At 37.8% G+C, this 19,625-nt stretch overlaps 1 protein-coding gene across 2 annotated transcripts; it reads left to right on the top strand.

Annotated features, from left to right (window-relative positions):
* The first annotated feature begins 783 nt into the window (after positions 1 to 783).
* Positions 784 to 17,543, top strand: LOC117343621 (zinc finger protein 82 homolog). 2 transcript variants are annotated; one of them, XM_033906058.1, is made up of 10 exons: positions 784 to 940; positions 3,681 to 3,776; positions 4,560 to 4,735; positions 6,340 to 6,605; positions 7,883 to 8,075; positions 8,536 to 8,768; positions 10,624 to 10,831; positions 12,919 to 13,301; positions 13,903 to 14,229; positions 16,780 to 17,543. In XM_033906058.1, exons 1-10 carry the CDS (start codon positions 933 to 935, stop codon positions 17,404 to 17,406), a joined length of 2,517 nt encoding a protein of 838 aa, XP_033761949.1. In that variant the 5' UTR covers positions 784 to 932; the 3' UTR covers positions 17,407 to 17,543. The 2 variants fall into 2 exon arrangements, with proteins under 2 accessions (XP_033761949.1, XP_033761950.1); XM_033906059.1 differs by lacking the exons at positions 784 to 940; positions 3,681 to 3,776; positions 4,560 to 4,735; positions 6,340 to 6,605 and adding an exon at positions 6,732 to 7,066.
* Positions 17,544 to 19,625: the final 2,082 nt, after the last annotated feature.

Raw genomic sequence — 19,625 nt, 5'->3', positions numbered from 1 at the left:
CAACGACAGGGATCAATGATTTACCATCTACAATACGTGAAATAAACACCGTCACCGACAGAGATAAATGCTTTACCATAATCAGAGATAGGTCTCTGCCATAATAGATAATTGAAATGAATGATATTTTTCCATTTTCATTGCGGCTATGAATAGCTTCCTATCTATATATCTTCCGAGGTGTGCGTTAGCACAACAAGGCAAGGGATATACATGTAGATATCTACAAAGTGTAGCTACTGCTATTCATAGCCGCTATGAAAATGACAAAAAAAATCCATTAAATCCTTATATGAGCATGCAGTGATTCTAGATAACATTTCACTCTACTTCATGGTCATTTAGAAACAAATAATTATCTTAAAAAATCTTCAACTAAAATAGATCTACATATAGACGGCGTTTGCTCATTTCTGAATGAAGGATTAATGGAGGACAATTAAAATATCAATATGTTCCCCTCCAATTAACTTATAGGTTTCTTGCTTGCATGAATCATATTGATTTAAAGTATGTTTAGCACGATAACAAAAATTAACATAAAACCTTTAACCATGGATACACATTAGACATACATATCGTTATAAGTCCGTGTTTAAATAAATGTTGGATATTAGTACAACGCATATAACAGCACCGGTGTAACATGAATAAATATGTCCGTCCATCTTAGTACTGTTTCCTTAAAAACAAGATGGTCGTCCGTGTGCGTAAATTCACTATTTATTTCTTCTGCCATTTGTTATTGATGTAAATAAGTCTGCATTGTTAATGTCCTTGAACTGTATCGCGACGAGAAAACATGTGGATTATAGGATTATATTATGTCTGTATAAAAGTCCCCCGACACCGTAAAGATGGCTGATCTTTTTAACAGTGACAATCTACCATAAGGGAAAACACAGGAATTCTTTCTCTGCTTCGGTAAAAAGATGGCTACGTGAGTGAAATCGAGTTATGATACGTGTATTTAAGTGAAGAAACAATACTCTCGTTTGTACGGTGCATTGTTGTAAGGTTTTGTTTTAAAATAGTCTACACTTTGCGTCAGCTTGTAAAAATTGGAAAGCATTTTTTATTTGAAAACTTGAGACTCTGTCATTATAATATACAAATGTATCAGCGCTTGAATAAGAACCTACAATTCGTCCATTTTTAATAGCACTTATTACTTCCCTGTACATCAATGCAATTGCAAGGTGTCTTGAGGTCACATTTTTTGCCTCTCATGCTGTGTAGCCCGAGTTTCTCTGCTGGCCCTGACACCATGCATATATGTCTAGATCTGGTACCAGATAATCTGAGTTGGTGTTAGGATCAGAGGAAACTCGGGTTACCTCTCATTAACCTCTGTAATGAGGGGACGCATTGGAGTTTCAGTTCATCCTTACAAAGCCAAAGATATTCCAAACCTGTTCTTATCCAAATTTTGATTGTCATTTCAAGCGACATTGTATATACAAGAACGTAGCTAAAGACAATTTCAGTAATTAATAACAAAAAAAACATTCTTTTATATCAACAATTCTAAACAACCATGTTGACTTATAAAGTAGTGATTTCATGAATGAATAATACATATAACAGTGGTTATAATTTGAAAATGATAATCCACCCTGTCAGGTGTGAGAGTGTGGTAAATCCACCCTGTCAGGTGTGAGAGTATGTAAAATCCACACTGTCAGGTGTGAGAGTGTGTAAAATCCACCCTGTCAGGTGTGAGAGTGTGTAAAATCCACACTGTCAGGTGTGAGAGTGTGGTAAATCCACACCGTCAGGTGTGAGAGTGTGTAAAATCCACACTGTCAGCTAAGAAACTGTAAAATCCACACTGTCAGGTGTGAGAGTGTGTAAAATCCACACTGTCAGGTGTGAGAGTGTGTAAAATCCACACTGTCAGCTAAGAAACTGTAAAATCCACTCTGTCGGGTGTGAGAGTGTGTAAAATCCACACTGTCAGGTGTGAGAGTGTGTAAAATCCACACCGTCAGGTGTGAGAGTATGTAAAATCCACACTGTCAGGTGTGAGAGTGTGTAAAATCCACACTGTCGGGTGTGAGATTGTGTAAAATCCACACTGTCAGGTGTGAGAGTGTTTAAATCCACACTGTCAGGTGTGAGACTGTGTAAAATCCACACTGTGAGGTGTGAGAGTGTGTAAAATCCACGCCGTCGGATGTGAGAGTTAAAATCCACACTGTCGGGTGTGAGAGTGTGTAAAATCCACGCTGTCGGGTGTGAGAGTGTGTAAAATCCACCCTGTCAGGTGTGAGAGTGTGTAAAATCCACACTGTCAGGTGTGAGACTGTGTAAAATCCACACTGTCAGGTGTGAGACTGTGTAAAATCCACCCTGTCGGGTGTGAGAGTGTGTAAAATCCACCCTGTCGGGTGTGAGAGTGTGTAAAATCCACGCCGTCGGGTGTGAGAGTGTGTAAAATCCACCCTGTCAGGTGTGAGACGATATAAAATCCACACTGTCAGCTAAGAAACTGTAAAATCCACACTGTCAGGTGTGAGACGATATAAAATCCACACTGTCAGGTGTGAGTGTGTGTAAAATCCACCCTGTCGGGTGTGAGAGTGTGTAAAATCCACGCCGTCGGGTGTGAGAGTGTGTAAAATCCACCCTGTCAGGTGTGAGACGATATAAAATCCACACTGTCAGCTAAGAAACTGTAAAATCCACACTGTCAGGTGTGAGACGATATAAAATCCACACTGTCAGCTAAGAAACTGTAAAATCCACACCGTCAGGTGTGAGACTGTGTAAAATCCACACCGTCAGGTGTGAGAGTGTGTAAAATCCACACTGTCAGGTGTGAGAGTGTGAGAGTGTGTAAAATCCATGCCGTCAGGTGTGAGAGTGTGTAAAATCCACACTGTCAGGTGTGAGTGTGTAAAATCCACACTGTCAGGTGTGAGAATATAAAATCCACACTGTCAGGTGTGAGAATATAAAATCCACACTGTCAGCTAAGAAACTGTAAAATCCACACTGTCAGGTGTGAGACCATATAAAATCCACCCTGACGTGGATGGGATTGTAAGATCCACCCTGACGTGGGTGGGACTGTATTCAATCCACTTAGACAGGTAAAACAGGTGGAACCTAATTTTGTTTTCAATTATTATCAATTGATAAGGTCACCCAATCCGAAGGGTCAGGATGACTTATTGGCATATTGCTATCATGTTCTGTCTCGGTTATCATGCATCATCAATAAACTTTTCTACATTGCCGACATCTCATTCAAAATCCCTGAACCGATTTTGATGAGATTTTGCAGGAAACTTCCATGGCATAAGATGAACCAAAATTGTTTATGTAAGCTTCCTTTAGAGCCCATAGGGATTGGAGGTCAAATGAAATTGTCTTAAATGGTAACAACAATCACCTTCAAACCCAGATATGTCCTGAGTCTAGTACTGCTCTTTAGAAATGAGAAGGTGCTCAAAAGTGTGAAATTGACTACCCTGGGGCATCATTTCCCCCTTTGGAGAAGTGGTTAAGTTTTCTATAGTTTATATAAAAATAGAAAAAGTACTTCATACAGTGTTAGAAATGCATTGAGGTGATGTGTTGTATTTTGTAATTTCTATCAGATGTTAATTTTGTATTTTAAACAAAATCACTAAGATGACAATTACAGCCTTTTGGTCTCTTATTTTGATTTTCAGGTCTACTAATGCAACTGATGTTTCGGGTCAAGATAAAAACCCTGTTGGCATGGTAACACTTCCTATAATGGATACAGACAATGTATCCTGGACGAGGTAAGTTTATAGGTTAATAATCATACTGTAAACATTCACATTTTAGTGATTACCATGCTGTTAGTATCGTGTTAAATTATGAATAAGTTAATTATAGTTTCTGTGAATTTATATTGTTTCTAATTAATGATCTAAATACACAAGTATGTTAAATTACACTTTTATGATATACATGGGTGGTCGGATGGTACAGCGGTAACACACTTGCCTTTCACCTAGACGACTGGGATTTGATTCCCCAATCGGACGTGAAAAGGTAAAGTTCAACTGCCCGATTACGTGGGTTTTCTCCGGGTACTCTGGTTTCCTCCCACACTAAGACCTCTCACAGGCTTTTATCGGCACTAACAAGAGTGAAAACTTGCTTTTCAATTATTGTAGAATAAATACGATTATTGTTTTACTATACATATGTAATACTTTTAATATTTTCTGAAATTGGAAGGGAAATGTACAAATTTTGTAAAGTTATCCTTTTTTTTAACTCTCTATTAACATTGACAGGGTAAGTCTTTTGTTATGACATTATGAAGCAAACATTATCAGAATCAAATTTAAATGAGGAGTTCATGACCAATGGCCAAGTTCATCAGAGATCAGGGTCACCAGATTATAGGTCAAGGTTGGTGATTTTCCCTAACTGATGAATTATACTTCTTCCAGGATGTGTCCAATATTGGTAGACACCAAATCCTCGATTTGGATCTCTTGTAAAAATGGGAATTGTCAAGCTGCTTGAAGAAGAAAAACAACCTAATAATGAGAAATCTATTTAACATATAGGTTGTTGGACCAACCCGGGATAACTTTCCAGTCGATCCCTGTCCTGGACCTGAATGGCCAGCCGATCACAGTGAATGTAAACACCATAGATAGTCACATGCAGGTATCGGCTTCTGATATGACGAGATTGTCCTCCAATGATGTTACTGTGACACACACAGACCGACAAACCTCAGGTAATACCGTCAGACTTATTGAACCTTTCTCCCCTTTAGGTTGGGATGGGTGGGTGAGGATGATCACCCCGAGGGTGAGATAGGGACATCTCACACAGACACAAAGGTATTGGTACATCTATTCAGAGTAAGAGAATGTTCACTCACATCATTACATATATAAATAGAGTCAAACTCAGAGACTCTGTTTAATGATTAATCAAAGTGAAAATTCATTTCCATCAGTAAAAATTGTAAATAAAGTTACCTCGATAACTTGGATACCTCAAAGTTTTTTTATGACCCCACAGACTTGGTGGTAAAAAGGTTTGACTGTGTACATATACATTTATGTTGTGAATTCAGGGGCAGTCAGTATCTATAGGGTTAGTTAAGTTGATGGGGCCCCTATATCATAGCACACCACAGTAAGACAGCCTGGCCATGGGCAATTTTTTTGTTAAGCAAATAACTCCTGTATTATGATATGCATAAAAAATGAAAAAATAAATGTACACTATAATTGGTATATTCAGTATGAAGTAGTACATACAGGCTTCACATTTATTAAAACAAAAATCAATAAATTGGTTCCGGATTTTAAATATCCGTATTTTCCGAACGTGTGTTTACACAGGAAATTTAGTTTTGCCTACAACGCAAAATGGAATCCCACAGAAAAGGTAAGATAGCGGAAAAACTTAATTTACAACATATGTCCAAACAAGATTAATTCTGTCTTTGGGATAGAGATATTTAATTTTAAATAGGTTTCAGAAAAAAAATTGTGTAGAGAATTGTGCCATTTTGGGTCAAATATCATAATATTTTGCAATTTTTGAGAATTTTTTAAGCTGTTACCATGGTATTCCCAGCTCTAAAAATCACAGAAAATATCAGTTTACTTATCCTTCAGAGCTCTATTAAAATTGCAAATGTTGTACAGATTTCAAATATATATACTTTATTAGAGGTTATATGTAAGGTTAACTGGCAATGTTTACATATCTAAAACATGTGCCATATATTTTTCAGAATTTGGCATTTTTACTGTACACTGCTACCTAAGCCAAGGGTCTTTTTTTTTGAAAACCAAATGATGTGTACATGATCATTGTTAAACCTTGACATCAATAAATTTCAGATCAATTTCAAGTTCAAATCATGAATCTGAAGGATCGAAACATGGTAGAAATAGACATGACTTTGCATGCAAAAGAGTCCAAACTAATTTACAGTGCTTGCAAATGTCAAGTGAAAGTCATGAGTCAGTCACTAAAGTTTCAATGGACAAAGATGAAAAAAAATAGCTATTTGACAGATAGCCTTTCTTTGAGAAACTTGTTTTCTATATGGAGATGAAACATAAAATTCAATTTTATTGGTAGTTAGCCCATGTCTGATAATAAGCCATCTATATCTTTCGTGGTTCAGTAAAAAAATAACAAAAGCTACTGTATTGTTCTGCAATCAGACCCTTAATTACTTAGTCAGAGGTTACCTCCCCTGGACTTATTACACGATAAGAAATGATAAATATATTCCCTCTGCAGCTATGATGCGTAATTGGTTTTCTTTATTTCAGGTGTAGTGAAAAGATGTGTAATTGATTTTCTCTGTTTCAGGTGTAGTAGCTAAGAACCAAGGTACCAGTTATTCTGTCACCAGTACCCACCTGCCATCAGTTTTTAGTGAGGGTATGCAGGTTAATATTGTGTCGACCCAGGACGGCCTTCCTTCTAACTCCTGTATGCTGGAACTGATGGAAGACACTTATCCTTCTGGAAATGAAACGGCATTCTCAAACGCTGAAGAGGCCAGTATTTTACCGAAGGACAATCAGCTACTACAGCACAGTGGCACAGGGTTAATTAAAACCAGTACAGAAGAGGTTTGTACAACACAAATGTTTTAACAGGGGAACACGGGTTATTTAAAACCAGTACAGAAGAGGTTTGTACAACACAAATGTTTTAGTAGGGGAACACGGGGTTACTTAAAACCAGTACAGAAGAGGTTTGTACAACACTGAACACAGGGTTACTTAAAACCAGTACATGGGAGGTTTGTACAACACTGAACACAGGGTTACTTAAAACCAGTACAGAAGAGGTTTGTACAACAGTGATCATGGGGTTACTTAAAACCAGTACAGAGGAGGTTTGTACAACATTGAACACAGGGTTACTTAAAACCAGTACAGGGGAGGTTTGTACAACACTGAACACGGGGTTACTTAAAACCAGTACAGAAGAGGTTTGTACAATACTGAACACAGGGTTACTTAAAACCAGTACAGAGGAGGTTTGTACAACACTGAACACGGGGTTACTTAAAACCAGTACAGAAGAGGTTTGTACAACACTGAACACGGGGTTACTTAAAACCAATACAGAAGAGGTTTGTACAACACAAATGTTTTAGTAGGGAAACACAGGGTTACTTAAAACCAGTACAGAAGAGGTTTGTAAAATGTAATAGGGCAACAATGGGTTAGTTTAATGTAGATGTTACCATAGTATGTCACTGAAAAGTCTTCACATACATAGAAAAATATATAGTCCCAGGTAGTGATAGTGACACGATGGCCGGTACTGTTTCAGCTGTTACACTTCTCCCATGATTTGATATGGATACCGATATCATTATTTGTTTTTGATTCTTTACACTTTTATAATGACATGAGGGATATTATGATGCATCCCCATTTTTGTCATTGTCCCTTTTCAAATTGCTGAAGACACAGTACGAGATTGCCAAGAAACAGAAGTGAGACACATGCATAACATTCGGGTTTTAAGTCCATAAATTGAAAATAAAGTACAACTCATTACATTCTTTGAAATCTTGTAAAATCCTGCATTTAAGAAAAATCTTTGAATTGTTTACTTGATATGGAACCAAGAATTTATATTTTATTTGCTCTTTTTAAATGTTTAAGATTTAATTTGAATTTGAATGTTTTGTTAATTGTGGAATTAGACAGTAAATGGTTGAATTTCACTTGTTTATCTGTTTACTAAGAATTCTGGATAAAAGATTTGTTTATTTTTTTTGTTAAAAAAACCTCAAATATTAAGCATTTACTGTTTCAATAAAATAATTTCAAACATTCAATCTTTGTATAAGAAAATATTAAACAATGAGTATTTTCTATTATAATTTCAGATATTTTCAAACATTCAAGCTTTTCTATCAGATACTGTTCTGGATGCTATTATCAACACGAAGTCCATGTTTCTTGACGACCTTCAGAATCGTAACGACCTTGTCTGGCACAAAGAGGCCAGTGCCTGGTGTGTGTCTGGCAAACTGTCCGAGCTGCTTGGTCTACATCGTAAACTCCTCAAGCTACTAAAAGGTTACTATACAACAGGAACTGTACATTACAGCTTTGATCATGGACTGCTTTCAGATGGCATTCATGTTGAATAATAAAAACTGTGAAAAGCTGTTTAATAATTATGTTGAAACCTTTTTTGAATATACATAATGTATGTAACGTAACAATACATGCATTCAAATGATGTATACATAATTGTCCTACAATAACTCCCCTCTCACTTTGATTCAGAATTAGTGTTGACCGAGCTATAGACTTAGTTACATGATACTTACAATTCATGAAGGATGATGCCAGAAATTTTAAAAACGTACATTCTAAAACAAATTTTGATATGTCACATGACAATGGCATCTGATTAGACTGTCCCATTAATGTGTTTCTACTGGAAACATTTTGTTGTCTTTAATAGAAAAAAATTGCACAAAATGAATTTAAGGCATGTTTGATGGGATTGCTTATTACACTATTATTGTAGAAAACAGGAAAGGAATCAATGTGAGGGAAGACAACACAAATGACAAATGTATACAGACAGATCCTACAAGTACCTCCGACTTCTCCGCCATGTGTGACATCCTGGTCCCTGCTGTGTCCACGTACGGGCGTGGAATCCGACAACCCGCTAGATTTAACCAGTACAGTTTTGTGGCGGACGCTGAGGACAGTCAAGAGGAGGAACGGCCAAAGAGATCACGAAGGAAGAGAAAGGTATCACAGTCCCCCAACAGTGAACGTGTCAAACTTATATCACAGTCTCTCAACAGTAAAGGTGTCAAACTAACATCGGGTCTAAACCCTACATAATCTAACATCGGGTCTAAACCCTACATAATCTAACATCGGGTCTAAACCCTACATAATCTAACATCGGGTCTATACCCTACATAAACTAACATCGGGTCTAAACCCTACATAATCTAACATCGGGTCTAAACCCTACATAATCTAACATCGGGTCTATACCCTACATAAACTAACATCGGGTCTAAACCCTACATAATCTAACATCGGGTCTAAACCCGACATAAACTAACATCGGGTCTAAACCCTACATAATCTAACATCGGGTCTAAACCCGACATAATCTAACATCGGGTCTAAACCCTACATAATCAAGACTGTATCAGTATTACAGTCTCTCAACGGTGAACGTGTCAAACTAACATCGGGTCTAAACCCTACATAATCGAGGCTGTATCAGTATAACAGTCCCTCAACGGTGAACGTGTCAAACTAACATCGGGTCTAAACCCTACATAATCTAACATCGGGTCTAAACCCTACATAATCTAACATCGGGTCTAAACCTTACATAATCAAGTTTGTATCAGTAGAACAGTCCCTCAACGGTGAACGTGTCAAACTAACATCGGGTCTAAACCCTACATAATCTAACATCGGGTCTAAACCCTACATAATCTAACATCGGGTCTAAACCTTACATAATCAAGTTTGTATCAGTATAACAGTCCCCCAACAGTGAACGTGTCAAACTTATATTACAGACTCTCAACAGTGAATGTGTCAAACTTATATCACAGTCTCTCAACAGTGAACGTGTCAAACTTATATCACAGTCTCTCAACAGTGAACGTGTCAAACTTATATCACAGTCTCTCAACAGTAAAGGTGTTAAACTAACATCAGGTCTAAACCCTACATAATCAAGACTGTATCAGTATTACAGTCCCTCAACAGTGAAGGTGTCAAACTAACATCGGGTCTAAACCCTACATAATCAAGTCTGTATCAGTATAACAGTCCCTCAACAGTGAACGTGTCAAACTAACATCGGGTCTAAACCTTACATAATCGAGACTGTATCAGTATTACAGACTCGCAAAAGTGAACGTGTCAAACTAACATCGGGTCTAAACCCTACATAATCTATCATCGGGTCTAAACCCTACATAATCTAACATCGGTTCTAAACCCTACATAATCAAGGCTGTATCAGTATAACAGTCCCTCAACAGTGAAGGTGTCGAACTTATATTACAGTCCCTCAACAGTGAACGTGTCGAACTTATGAGAATGCAGTGTCACCAACCTGCATTGATCAAACATTTGGTCTAGAACCTACACAATCAAGACTTTATCAGTGTTTAAACGGTATCGAGTAAACCCTTGTAATATTGTAATCAATTATATTTTTGATATTTCTCAGAAAATTCTTAGTGGACCTGTCTGACTCAATTTCATATGTATGTTCCCCCCTTGGTTATACATATTTTATTTTGAAACTGATCAGAATTTTAACAATTGAAATCTATTTTATCTCAATTTCTCCAATAGCTCTGCATGCGCATGAATCATTCTCAAATTTTATCTATAGAGAAAAGAGGACAGATGAGAAAAGTAGAGAAAAGACCAATTTTCCATCAGTCCAATAAAGATCATTTGATAGTGGGATCTTGGATCTCTCGTTGATTTGGTGATTCCAGCATTTTTAAAAATTTGACATTTTCATATGGATAATATGATCAGTTTGCCCTGACCAGTTAAAGCAAGTTAGTGACTGACGATGGGAGCAAAGATTTACACAACTTTCTTCTTTTTACAGCCAGAAACTGTTTATAGAACCACTCCAGTAGAGAAAGTCAATTACTACCTTAAGGCCAACCAACAACAGTTGTTGTCCGACAATGGAGCTCAGGGAGACTCAAGCAAAAATGTCCGTGAAAATGACACCTCAGGGAGGGAAAACCAACAGCCATCGGACAGAGTAGAGAACACAGACAAGAATAGCAATGAATATACAGAGGATGAGGGTAAGGTTATCATTATATCAGAGGATGGGGGTAAGGTTTGTCATTATATCAGAGGATGGGGGTAAGGATTATCATTATATCAGAGGATGGGGGAAAGGTTATCATTATATCAGAGGATGGGGGTAAGGTTATCATTATATCAGAGGATGGGGGTAAGGTTTATCATTATATCAGAGGATGGGGGTAAGGTTTATCATTATATCAGGATGGGGGTAAGGTTTATCATTATATCAGGATGGGGGTAAGGTTTATCATTACTGTATACCTGGTAATTTTCGCCCCCGTTTAATTTTCGCCATTTTCGCCCTTTGATGATAGGGCGAATTTAAGATGACGGCGAAAATTTCAAGCTCAATTGCAGGATTTACAAGTTATCGTACATAGGCTACTTGTAGTCGAATCCAAAACATACCCTCGTACTTTCCAAGTGTGTTATATCCTATACAATTACAGGCAACACGTGTTATATATTTACACTTAGTTTATAAAATAGGTAATTGTTTTATTCCAATCTGTGAATGTGAAATAAAATCTAGATCTAAATATAGGCCTTGTAAATTTGCGATATCACGTGGAGTTAAATCGAAAATATCGGCTAAGACAGCGTACTAGGTTTAGTATATTTCATTTTAAACAAAAGCTTCAAATACTAAGTAACTTTTAAAATCCAAACATGTTTTAAAATTATGCACACAAATAGGTCTCTGCCATTGTGAAGGCTGATTGTATGACTTCACCGTCGCTTGTGGCTTCAATCGATGACAAATGAACAAAAGAAAACACTGGTCAGTAGCTATAGACTTGTAATTAGTCACGGCACGGTGAACTTACCACTCATCGCGTTTGCTTAAAATCGACCATGCATACCTAATACTATTTGAATCAATATAGGCTTAAGTAAATCTGAACACAGGTAAACGTTGTAAATTTCACACCTGATTACATTTCACACCTCAGCGAGATATGCGAAGAAAAGAAAATTGGGGAACTCGATAAATCCCGAGTGTTCCGAGTGCAATTGCATCGAGAATTCCGAACAGAATTTTCCGATTGTGAACGAGGAAAATACATTTCTTAAAAGTAGTTCAGGGCGAAATTAAAACGGGGCGAATATCTTTTGTGTTGCTCAAGGGCGAAAATAACCTGGGGCGAAAAATACCAGGTATACAGTATATCAGAGGATGGGGGTAAGGTTTATCATTATATCAGAGGATGGGGGTAAGGTTTATCATTATATCAGAGGATGGGGGTAAGGTTTATCATTGTATCAGAGGATGGGGGTAAGGTTTATCATTATATCAGAGGATGGGGTTAAGGTTTATCATTATATCAGAGGATGGGGGTAAGGTTATCATTATATCAGAGGATGGGGGTAAGGTTTATCATTATATCAGAGGATGTGGGTAAGGTTTATCATTATATCAGGATGGGGGTAAGGTTTATCATTGTATCAGAGGATGGGGGTAAGGTTTATCATTATATCGGAGGATGGGGGTAAGGTTTATCATTATATCAGTGGATGGGGGTAAGGTTTATCATTATATCAGAGGATGAGGGTAAGATTTATCATTATATCAGGATGGGGGTAAGATTTATCATTATATCAGAGGATGGGGGTAAGGTTTATCGTTATATCAGAGGATAGGGGTAAGGTTTATCATTATATCAGAGGATGGGGGTAAGGTTTATCATTATATCATCAGAGTATGGGGGTAAGGTTTATCATTATATCAGAGGATGGGGGTAAGGTTTATCATTATATCAGGATGGGGGTAAGGTTTATCATTATATCAGGATGGGGGTAAGGTTTATCATTATATCAGAGGATGGGGGTAAGGTTTATCATATCAGAGGATGGGGGTAAGATTTATCATTATATCAGAGGATGGGGGTAAGGTTTATCAATATATCAGAGTATGGGGGTAAGGTTTATCATTATATCAGAGGATGGGGGTAAGGTTTATCATTATATCAGAGGATGAGGGTAAGGTTTATCATTATATCAGAGGATGGGGGTAAGGTTACGTTAGATGATGAAACATTACACCAAAGCAATTCTTAAACAAAATTGTATAATTGTTTTACAGATTTGTCAGGGATTCCAAAGAAAAAGACAAGGAAAGACTATGAAAATTTAGCACCTTTTAAATACTTTTGCAAGATTTGTTCATTCAAGTCAAAGCGAGAAAGTCATTTTGCCAAGCATATGAAACTACACACGAATAACACTGAGCTTTATGAGTGTAAACATTGTGATTTTAAAACTATCCGCAGTAGTACGCTTAAATGTCACGAAGTCTGTCACAGCAAACATCTCTTCAGCTGTGACCACTGCAAGTACCGCTCCACCAGTTCTGTTCTACTCAGCAAACACATCAAAGTTAAACATCGGCCAACCTCCGACAAAGGTCGTCATACCAGGAACCTGTTATACCTCCGCTGTCAGCAATGTTCCTTCAAAACGGTCAAAGTGAGGATATTACAATTTATGTTTAAGTTCTGTTCATTATTATTTCTGAAAATATCAAGAAACTTATTTAACGGCTCTCTTATTGTGTGAAATCTGAAACTGAACAGGCTGTTAATAACAACACATTTAATGTTGATAATTTTGTTGATAGAACAAACATTGAAGAATAGATTACGCTAAAATATACTTCTGAAAATTCTTATCCATAATGTCTTTAGGACTTTTCCAGAAAAAACATCTACCCCACCCCAGGACTCCAGATTTGGTTTAAGGGGTACCACCTATAGAATTTATTTACCAAATTGAATAGCGGTAATAGGAAGGCAATCCAACCATGTATAGAAGTGATTTATTGTGTAGTCCTGGGGTCAGGTAGATATTCCAATGGTATAGTCCTTAATAAAAACATCTTTTTGTATCACATACTTTTAAAAACCATGATGGTAAACACACATGCTTGTTCAGTCTCGTAGATTGAAGTCTGTTAGAAACATGAAACTTTAATTTTCCCCTTTTCATATAAAGTTGACATGATACACATAACCCTAAAATATAACATTTCACTGTATTGAAATAGACATTTTGTCAAATTGTTTTTCAGGCACAAAAATTTGCCGAACATTTAAAAAGTCATGGAACAACAACACTTATATCTGAAGAGACAGCGAAGTTATTACAAAAAGTGGAGGACACGTCCGCTGTCGAACTACAATGTAAGGATTGTAACTACAAAACGATGCGCAAGGAACATTTGGCACGACACAGGAACAATGTGCACTCTGACCTTCGACCCTTTCTGTGTGATCTGTGTGGTTGTTCGTTTAAGCGTGCAGACACCTTGACAGCACATAAAGTGACGCACATCGACAAGAAATATCGTCTGTATCAGTACAAGTGCAAGGAATGTGACAAAGACTTCAGGTCACGGGTGAGTGAATAATAAGGTCAGGTGTGAGTTTATAAGGTCGTGTGAGAGTACATAAGATCACAGGTTAGTATAAGGTCGTGTGAGAGTACATACCATCACAGGTTAGTATATGGTCGTGTGAGAGTACATACCATCACAGGTTAGTATATGGTCGTGTGAGAGTACATACCATCACAGGTTAGTATATGGTCATGTGAGAGTACATACCATCACAGGTTAGTATATGGTCGTGTGAGAGTACATAAGATCACAGGTTAGTATATGGTCGTGTGAGAGTACATACCATCACAGGTTAGTATATGGTCGTGTGAGAGTACATACCATCACAGGTTAGTATATGGTCGTGTGAGAGTACATACCATCACAGGTTAGTATATGGTCGTGTGAGAGTACATACCATCACAGGTTAGTATATGGTCGTGTGAGAGTACATACCATCACAGGTTAGTATATGGTCATGTGAGAGTACATAAGATCACAGGTTAGTATATGGTCGTGTGAGAGTACATACCATCACGATTAGTATATGGTCGTGTGAGAGTACATAAGATCACAGGTTAGTATATGGTCGTGTGAGAGTACATACCATCACAGGTTAGTATAAGGTCGTGTGAGAGTACATACCATCACAGGTTAGTATATGGTCATGTGAGAGTACATAAGATCACAGGTTAGTATATGGTCGTGTGAGAGTACATACCATCACAGGTTAGTATATGGTCGTGTGAGAGTACATACCATCACAGGTTAGTATATGGTCGTGTGAGAGTACATACCATCACAGGTTAGTATATGGTCGTGTGAGAGTACATACCATCACAGGTTAGTATAAGGTCGTGTGAGAGTACATACCATCACAGGTTAGTATATGGTCGTGTGAGAGTACATACCATCACAGGTTAGTATAAGGTCGTGTGAGAGTACATACCATCACAGGTTAGTATATGGTCGTGTGAGAGTACATAAGATCACAGGTTAGTATATGGTCGTGTGAGAGTACATACCATCACAGGTTAGTATAAGGTCGTGTGAGAGTACATACCATCACAGGTTAGTATATGGTCGTGTGAGAGTACATACCATCACAGGTTAGTATATGGTCGTGTGAGAGTACATACCATCACAGGTTAGTATAAGGTCGTGTGAGAGTACATACCATCACAGGTTAGTATATGGTCGTGTGAGAGTACATACCATCACAGGTTAGTATATGGTCGTGTGAGAGTACATACCATCACAGGTTAGTATAAGGTCGTGTGAGAGTACATACCATCACAGGTTAGTATATGGTCGTGTGAGAGTACATAAGATCACAGGTTAGTATATGGTCGTGTGAGAGTACATACCATCACAGGTTAGTATAAGGTCGTGTGAGAGTACATACCATCACAGGTTAGTATATGGTCGTGTGAGAGTACATAAGATCACAGGTTAGTATATGGTCGTGTGAGAGTACATAAGATCACAGGTTAGTATATGGTCGTGTGAGAGTACATACCATCACAGGTTAGTATATGGTCGTGTGAGAGTACATACCATCACAGGTTAGTATATGGTCGTGTGAGAGTACATACCATCACAGGTTAGTATATGGTCGTGTGAGAGTACATACCATCACAGGTTAGTATATGGTCATGTGAGAGTACATACCATCACAGGTTAGTATAAGGTCGTGTGAGAGTACATACCATCACAGGTTATTATATGGTCGTGTGAGAGTACATACCATCTCAGGTAAGTATATGGTCGTGTGAGAGTACATACCATCACAGGTTAGTATATGGTCGTGTGAGAGTACATAAGATCACAGGTTAGTATATGGTCGTGTGAGAGTACATACCATCATAGGTTAGTATATGGTCGTGTGAGAGTACATACCATCACAGGTTAGTATATGGTCGTGTGAGAGTACATACCATCACAGGTTAGTATATGGTCGTGTGAGAGTACATACCATCACAGGTTAGTATATGGTCGTGTGAGAGTACATACCATCACAGGTTAGTATATGGTCGTGTGAGAGTACATACCATCACAGGTTAGTATATGGTCGTGTGAGAGTACATACCCTATATGTATATGAGCCTAGAAAGAGTTGGAGATAATTTGACAAGAAGTTTTTAACATTGAAAAAAGTTCACCACTGTTTGATAAATAAATGAATGACGAGGAATGTCTAAAAAAGTTCACCACTGTTTCATAAATAAATGAATGACGAGGAATGTCTTTAATAGAAAATCTTTTGGGAGTGTCCATCCCTTTAAGATTTAATGAAAAACGTTTTGCAAGTAATTATTTTTCATTTCAGTCAATCTCTGGTATTTAGCTAATTTAAACATGAAAACTTTAAAAAAAGTTTTGATGTAATGAAAACTGTAATAAAGGCTTGGTGTAATGAAAGGTATGTTGTACATCCCTGCTATATAGCATGGTTTGTGTGATAAACTTTTAAAAATAATTAAAAAAAAAAAAAAATTTATTATCCAGATTATATTTTCACTGTCTTTGGATTTTGTTTACAACATTGATAATCTTTTGTGATTTTTGTAGGCTCATCTATCAGAACACATGGCAATGCACTCCAGCTTACGTATGTACTTGTGTGATATCTGTGGTGTCGGCTTCAAACGTAAATCATGCCAGCAGAAACACATGAAGTCAATCCATCTGAACCCACGTTCCTTTCAATGTCGAGACTGTAACAAGAGTTTCAACACCAAGTACGCCCTTCTACGCCACACACGGACACATGACACGGCAATACCAAACCAAGTACACCACGAGGACCAAGTGTCACTGCAGCAGATACAAATAACTCACAGCTTTCAGTGTTCTGACTGTGAGAAAACCTTCCACTCTAAATACATGTTACTGCGACACATGCAGACCCACGATCCAACAATACAGATTCCTGAAGACGAAGTACAAGAATCATTACCTCAAATCGAGGCCCAGATTGCTTCATTTGAGAGCCTAGATGAACAGGCATTAGACACACAGGCACTAGATGGCCAGTCGCAGGAGCTGAGTGTACAGGATATCATCACAGGAGGGCAAGTTCTGGAGGAATACGATCAGAGTAACTTGACCAGCAGTGAGACAGCCATGGCTACCATATACCTAACCAATCCTCTTAATTTATCTCCAGTGTTGTCAGAACAGGGCACATTTAAATAGGACAGTATGATGTACTGTTGTTGTTTTTTTGTATTCATGGATATAAGCCATGTAAAATGTAATTACTCTGAAAATAATGGTGTCAGATATTATATTGGAGCTTTTCTATGCATTAAATTATTTTAATTTGAAAAAAAGCATTATTTATTGAAATGAATTTTGTTGTTTTCAAAAGTCATACTTATATACATGTACATGACAATGAAAAAATGGGAATATCTGTCTAAAGTAGAGATATTGGAATCTCCCCGAGATATGGGATCTCTCTCCTAAAATAGACAAGGGAATCTCTCCGAGATATGGGGGATCTCTCTCCTAAAATAGACAAGGGAATCTCCCTGAAATATGGGGATCTCTCTCCTAAAATAGACAAGGGAATCTCCCTGAGATATGGGGATCTCTCCCTAAAATATCTATTGTAACCTCCCCGAGATATGGGGATCTCTCTCCTAAAATAGACAAGGGAATCTCCCTGAGATATGGGGATCTCTCTCCTAAAATAGACAAGGGAATCTCCCTGAGATATGGGGATCTCTCTCCTAAAATAGACAAGGGAATCTCCCTGAGATATGGGGATCTCTCTCCTAAAATATCAATGATAACCTCCCCGAGATATGGGGATCTCTCTCCTAAAATAGCCATGATAACCTCCCTGAGATATGGGGATCTCTCTCCTAAAATAGACATAAAAATATGTGGGATTAAGAGGTATTTATCAAACTTACATTTCTAGTTGTGTATTCAGATTGTAATATGAGGGGAACTTGGTAACTCATCAGTAAGAACAACTTTGTCAGGAAGATACTTCATGCTTTTCAACTCAAGTTGCCTTTGTCAAAGGCAAATCATCAATCCTTTTCAGTCCAGACCTTGTATGTGACTTTATCTGGGAACACTGCACTGTACACTGTATTTGTGTATCTATAATATTTCATACTTTGTGAGGACACTTTTTGATGGCAGAGTGCCACAGTCTCATTTCATTTGCCTGACCATGTACAGGGTTGTTCCCCTTGTATAGATTTGATAAGTTTGATCAAAGCAGGGAAAATTCTGGGTCATGAATGTTATGAGAGAGTTTTAGATTTCGGGGTTTTGAAAGAAAGTGGATAGGAATTTACAAATCAAATAGTACATTCTTAAAATTTCATTTATATTTTCATCAAGTTTTTGGGTAAAAATACTTGAATGTTGCCCAACCATTATCACCACCTAAGACGCATTACTAGGAATTACAGGTATACTCTGCATTGTTTATGATTTCTGAGTCTGCAGTGTATATGTATACTACTTGTGTTTTTATTTAAATATTTGTACAATTAGAGACTTGGTTGAATGTGTTCACCAGCTAGGCAATTATTTATACAACGTTTACATCCATGTTCCACTGTTGATTGATATTATAAATGTTTTCTCAGGGAGTTAATCTTCCTGTACTTATGATACAGATCAAATCTATATAATAAAAATCTGAAATTTTTTATTACATTTTATTTATCATTTACAATTGATTGATGTTGAAAACCATAAATTCTATCAATTTTACAATAATTGTGAAACAGACATATCAACTTTTAATTATTAATCACTCTTGTTGACCCAGATGGTAGGGCATGAGGGGTCTTATTGTGGGAGAAAACCAAGTAGTTAGGCTTGGGCTGATGACCATACATGTACCTTTTCATGTCCAGTGGGCTAGTTAATAGGCGAGTATGTCACAACTCCACCACCCAATTATTCTACTACTCACATTGCAGTAGATCTGCAGTTTTCCTTTTCTTTCCTTCCTTCACCTTTACTTCTGTTGCTGCCGCCCCTTGTAGCCTCTTTACTTCTGTTGGTGTCACCCCTTGTAGCCCCTTTACTTCTGTTCTGTCGCCCCTTGTAACCCCTTTACTTCTGTTGGTATCGCCCCTTGTAGTCCCTTTACTTCTGTTCTGTCGCCCCTTGTAGCCCCTTCACCTCTGTTGGTGACGCCCCTTGTAGCCCCTTTACTTCTGTTGGTATCGCCCCTTGTAGCCCCTTTACTTCTGTTGGTGTAGCCCCTTTACTTCTGTTGGTGTCGCCCCTTTACTTCTGTTGGTGTCGCCCCTTGTAGCCCCTTTACTTCTGTTGGTGTCGCCCCTTGTAGCCCCTTTACTTCTGTTGGTGTCGCCCCTTGTAGTCCCTTTACTTCTGTTGGTGTCGCCCCTTGTAGCCCCTTTACTTCTGTTGGTGTC

Source organism: Pecten maximus, chromosome 15 (assembly GCF_902652985.1).
Source record: "Pecten maximus chromosome 15, xPecMax1.1, whole genome shotgun sequence".
Classification (NCBI taxonomy): domain Eukaryota; kingdom Metazoa; phylum Mollusca; class Bivalvia; order Pectinida; family Pectinidae; genus Pecten; species Pecten maximus.
Note: the sequence above shows the minus strand (reverse complement) of the source record. Positions and strands in the feature narration are given on the sequence as shown.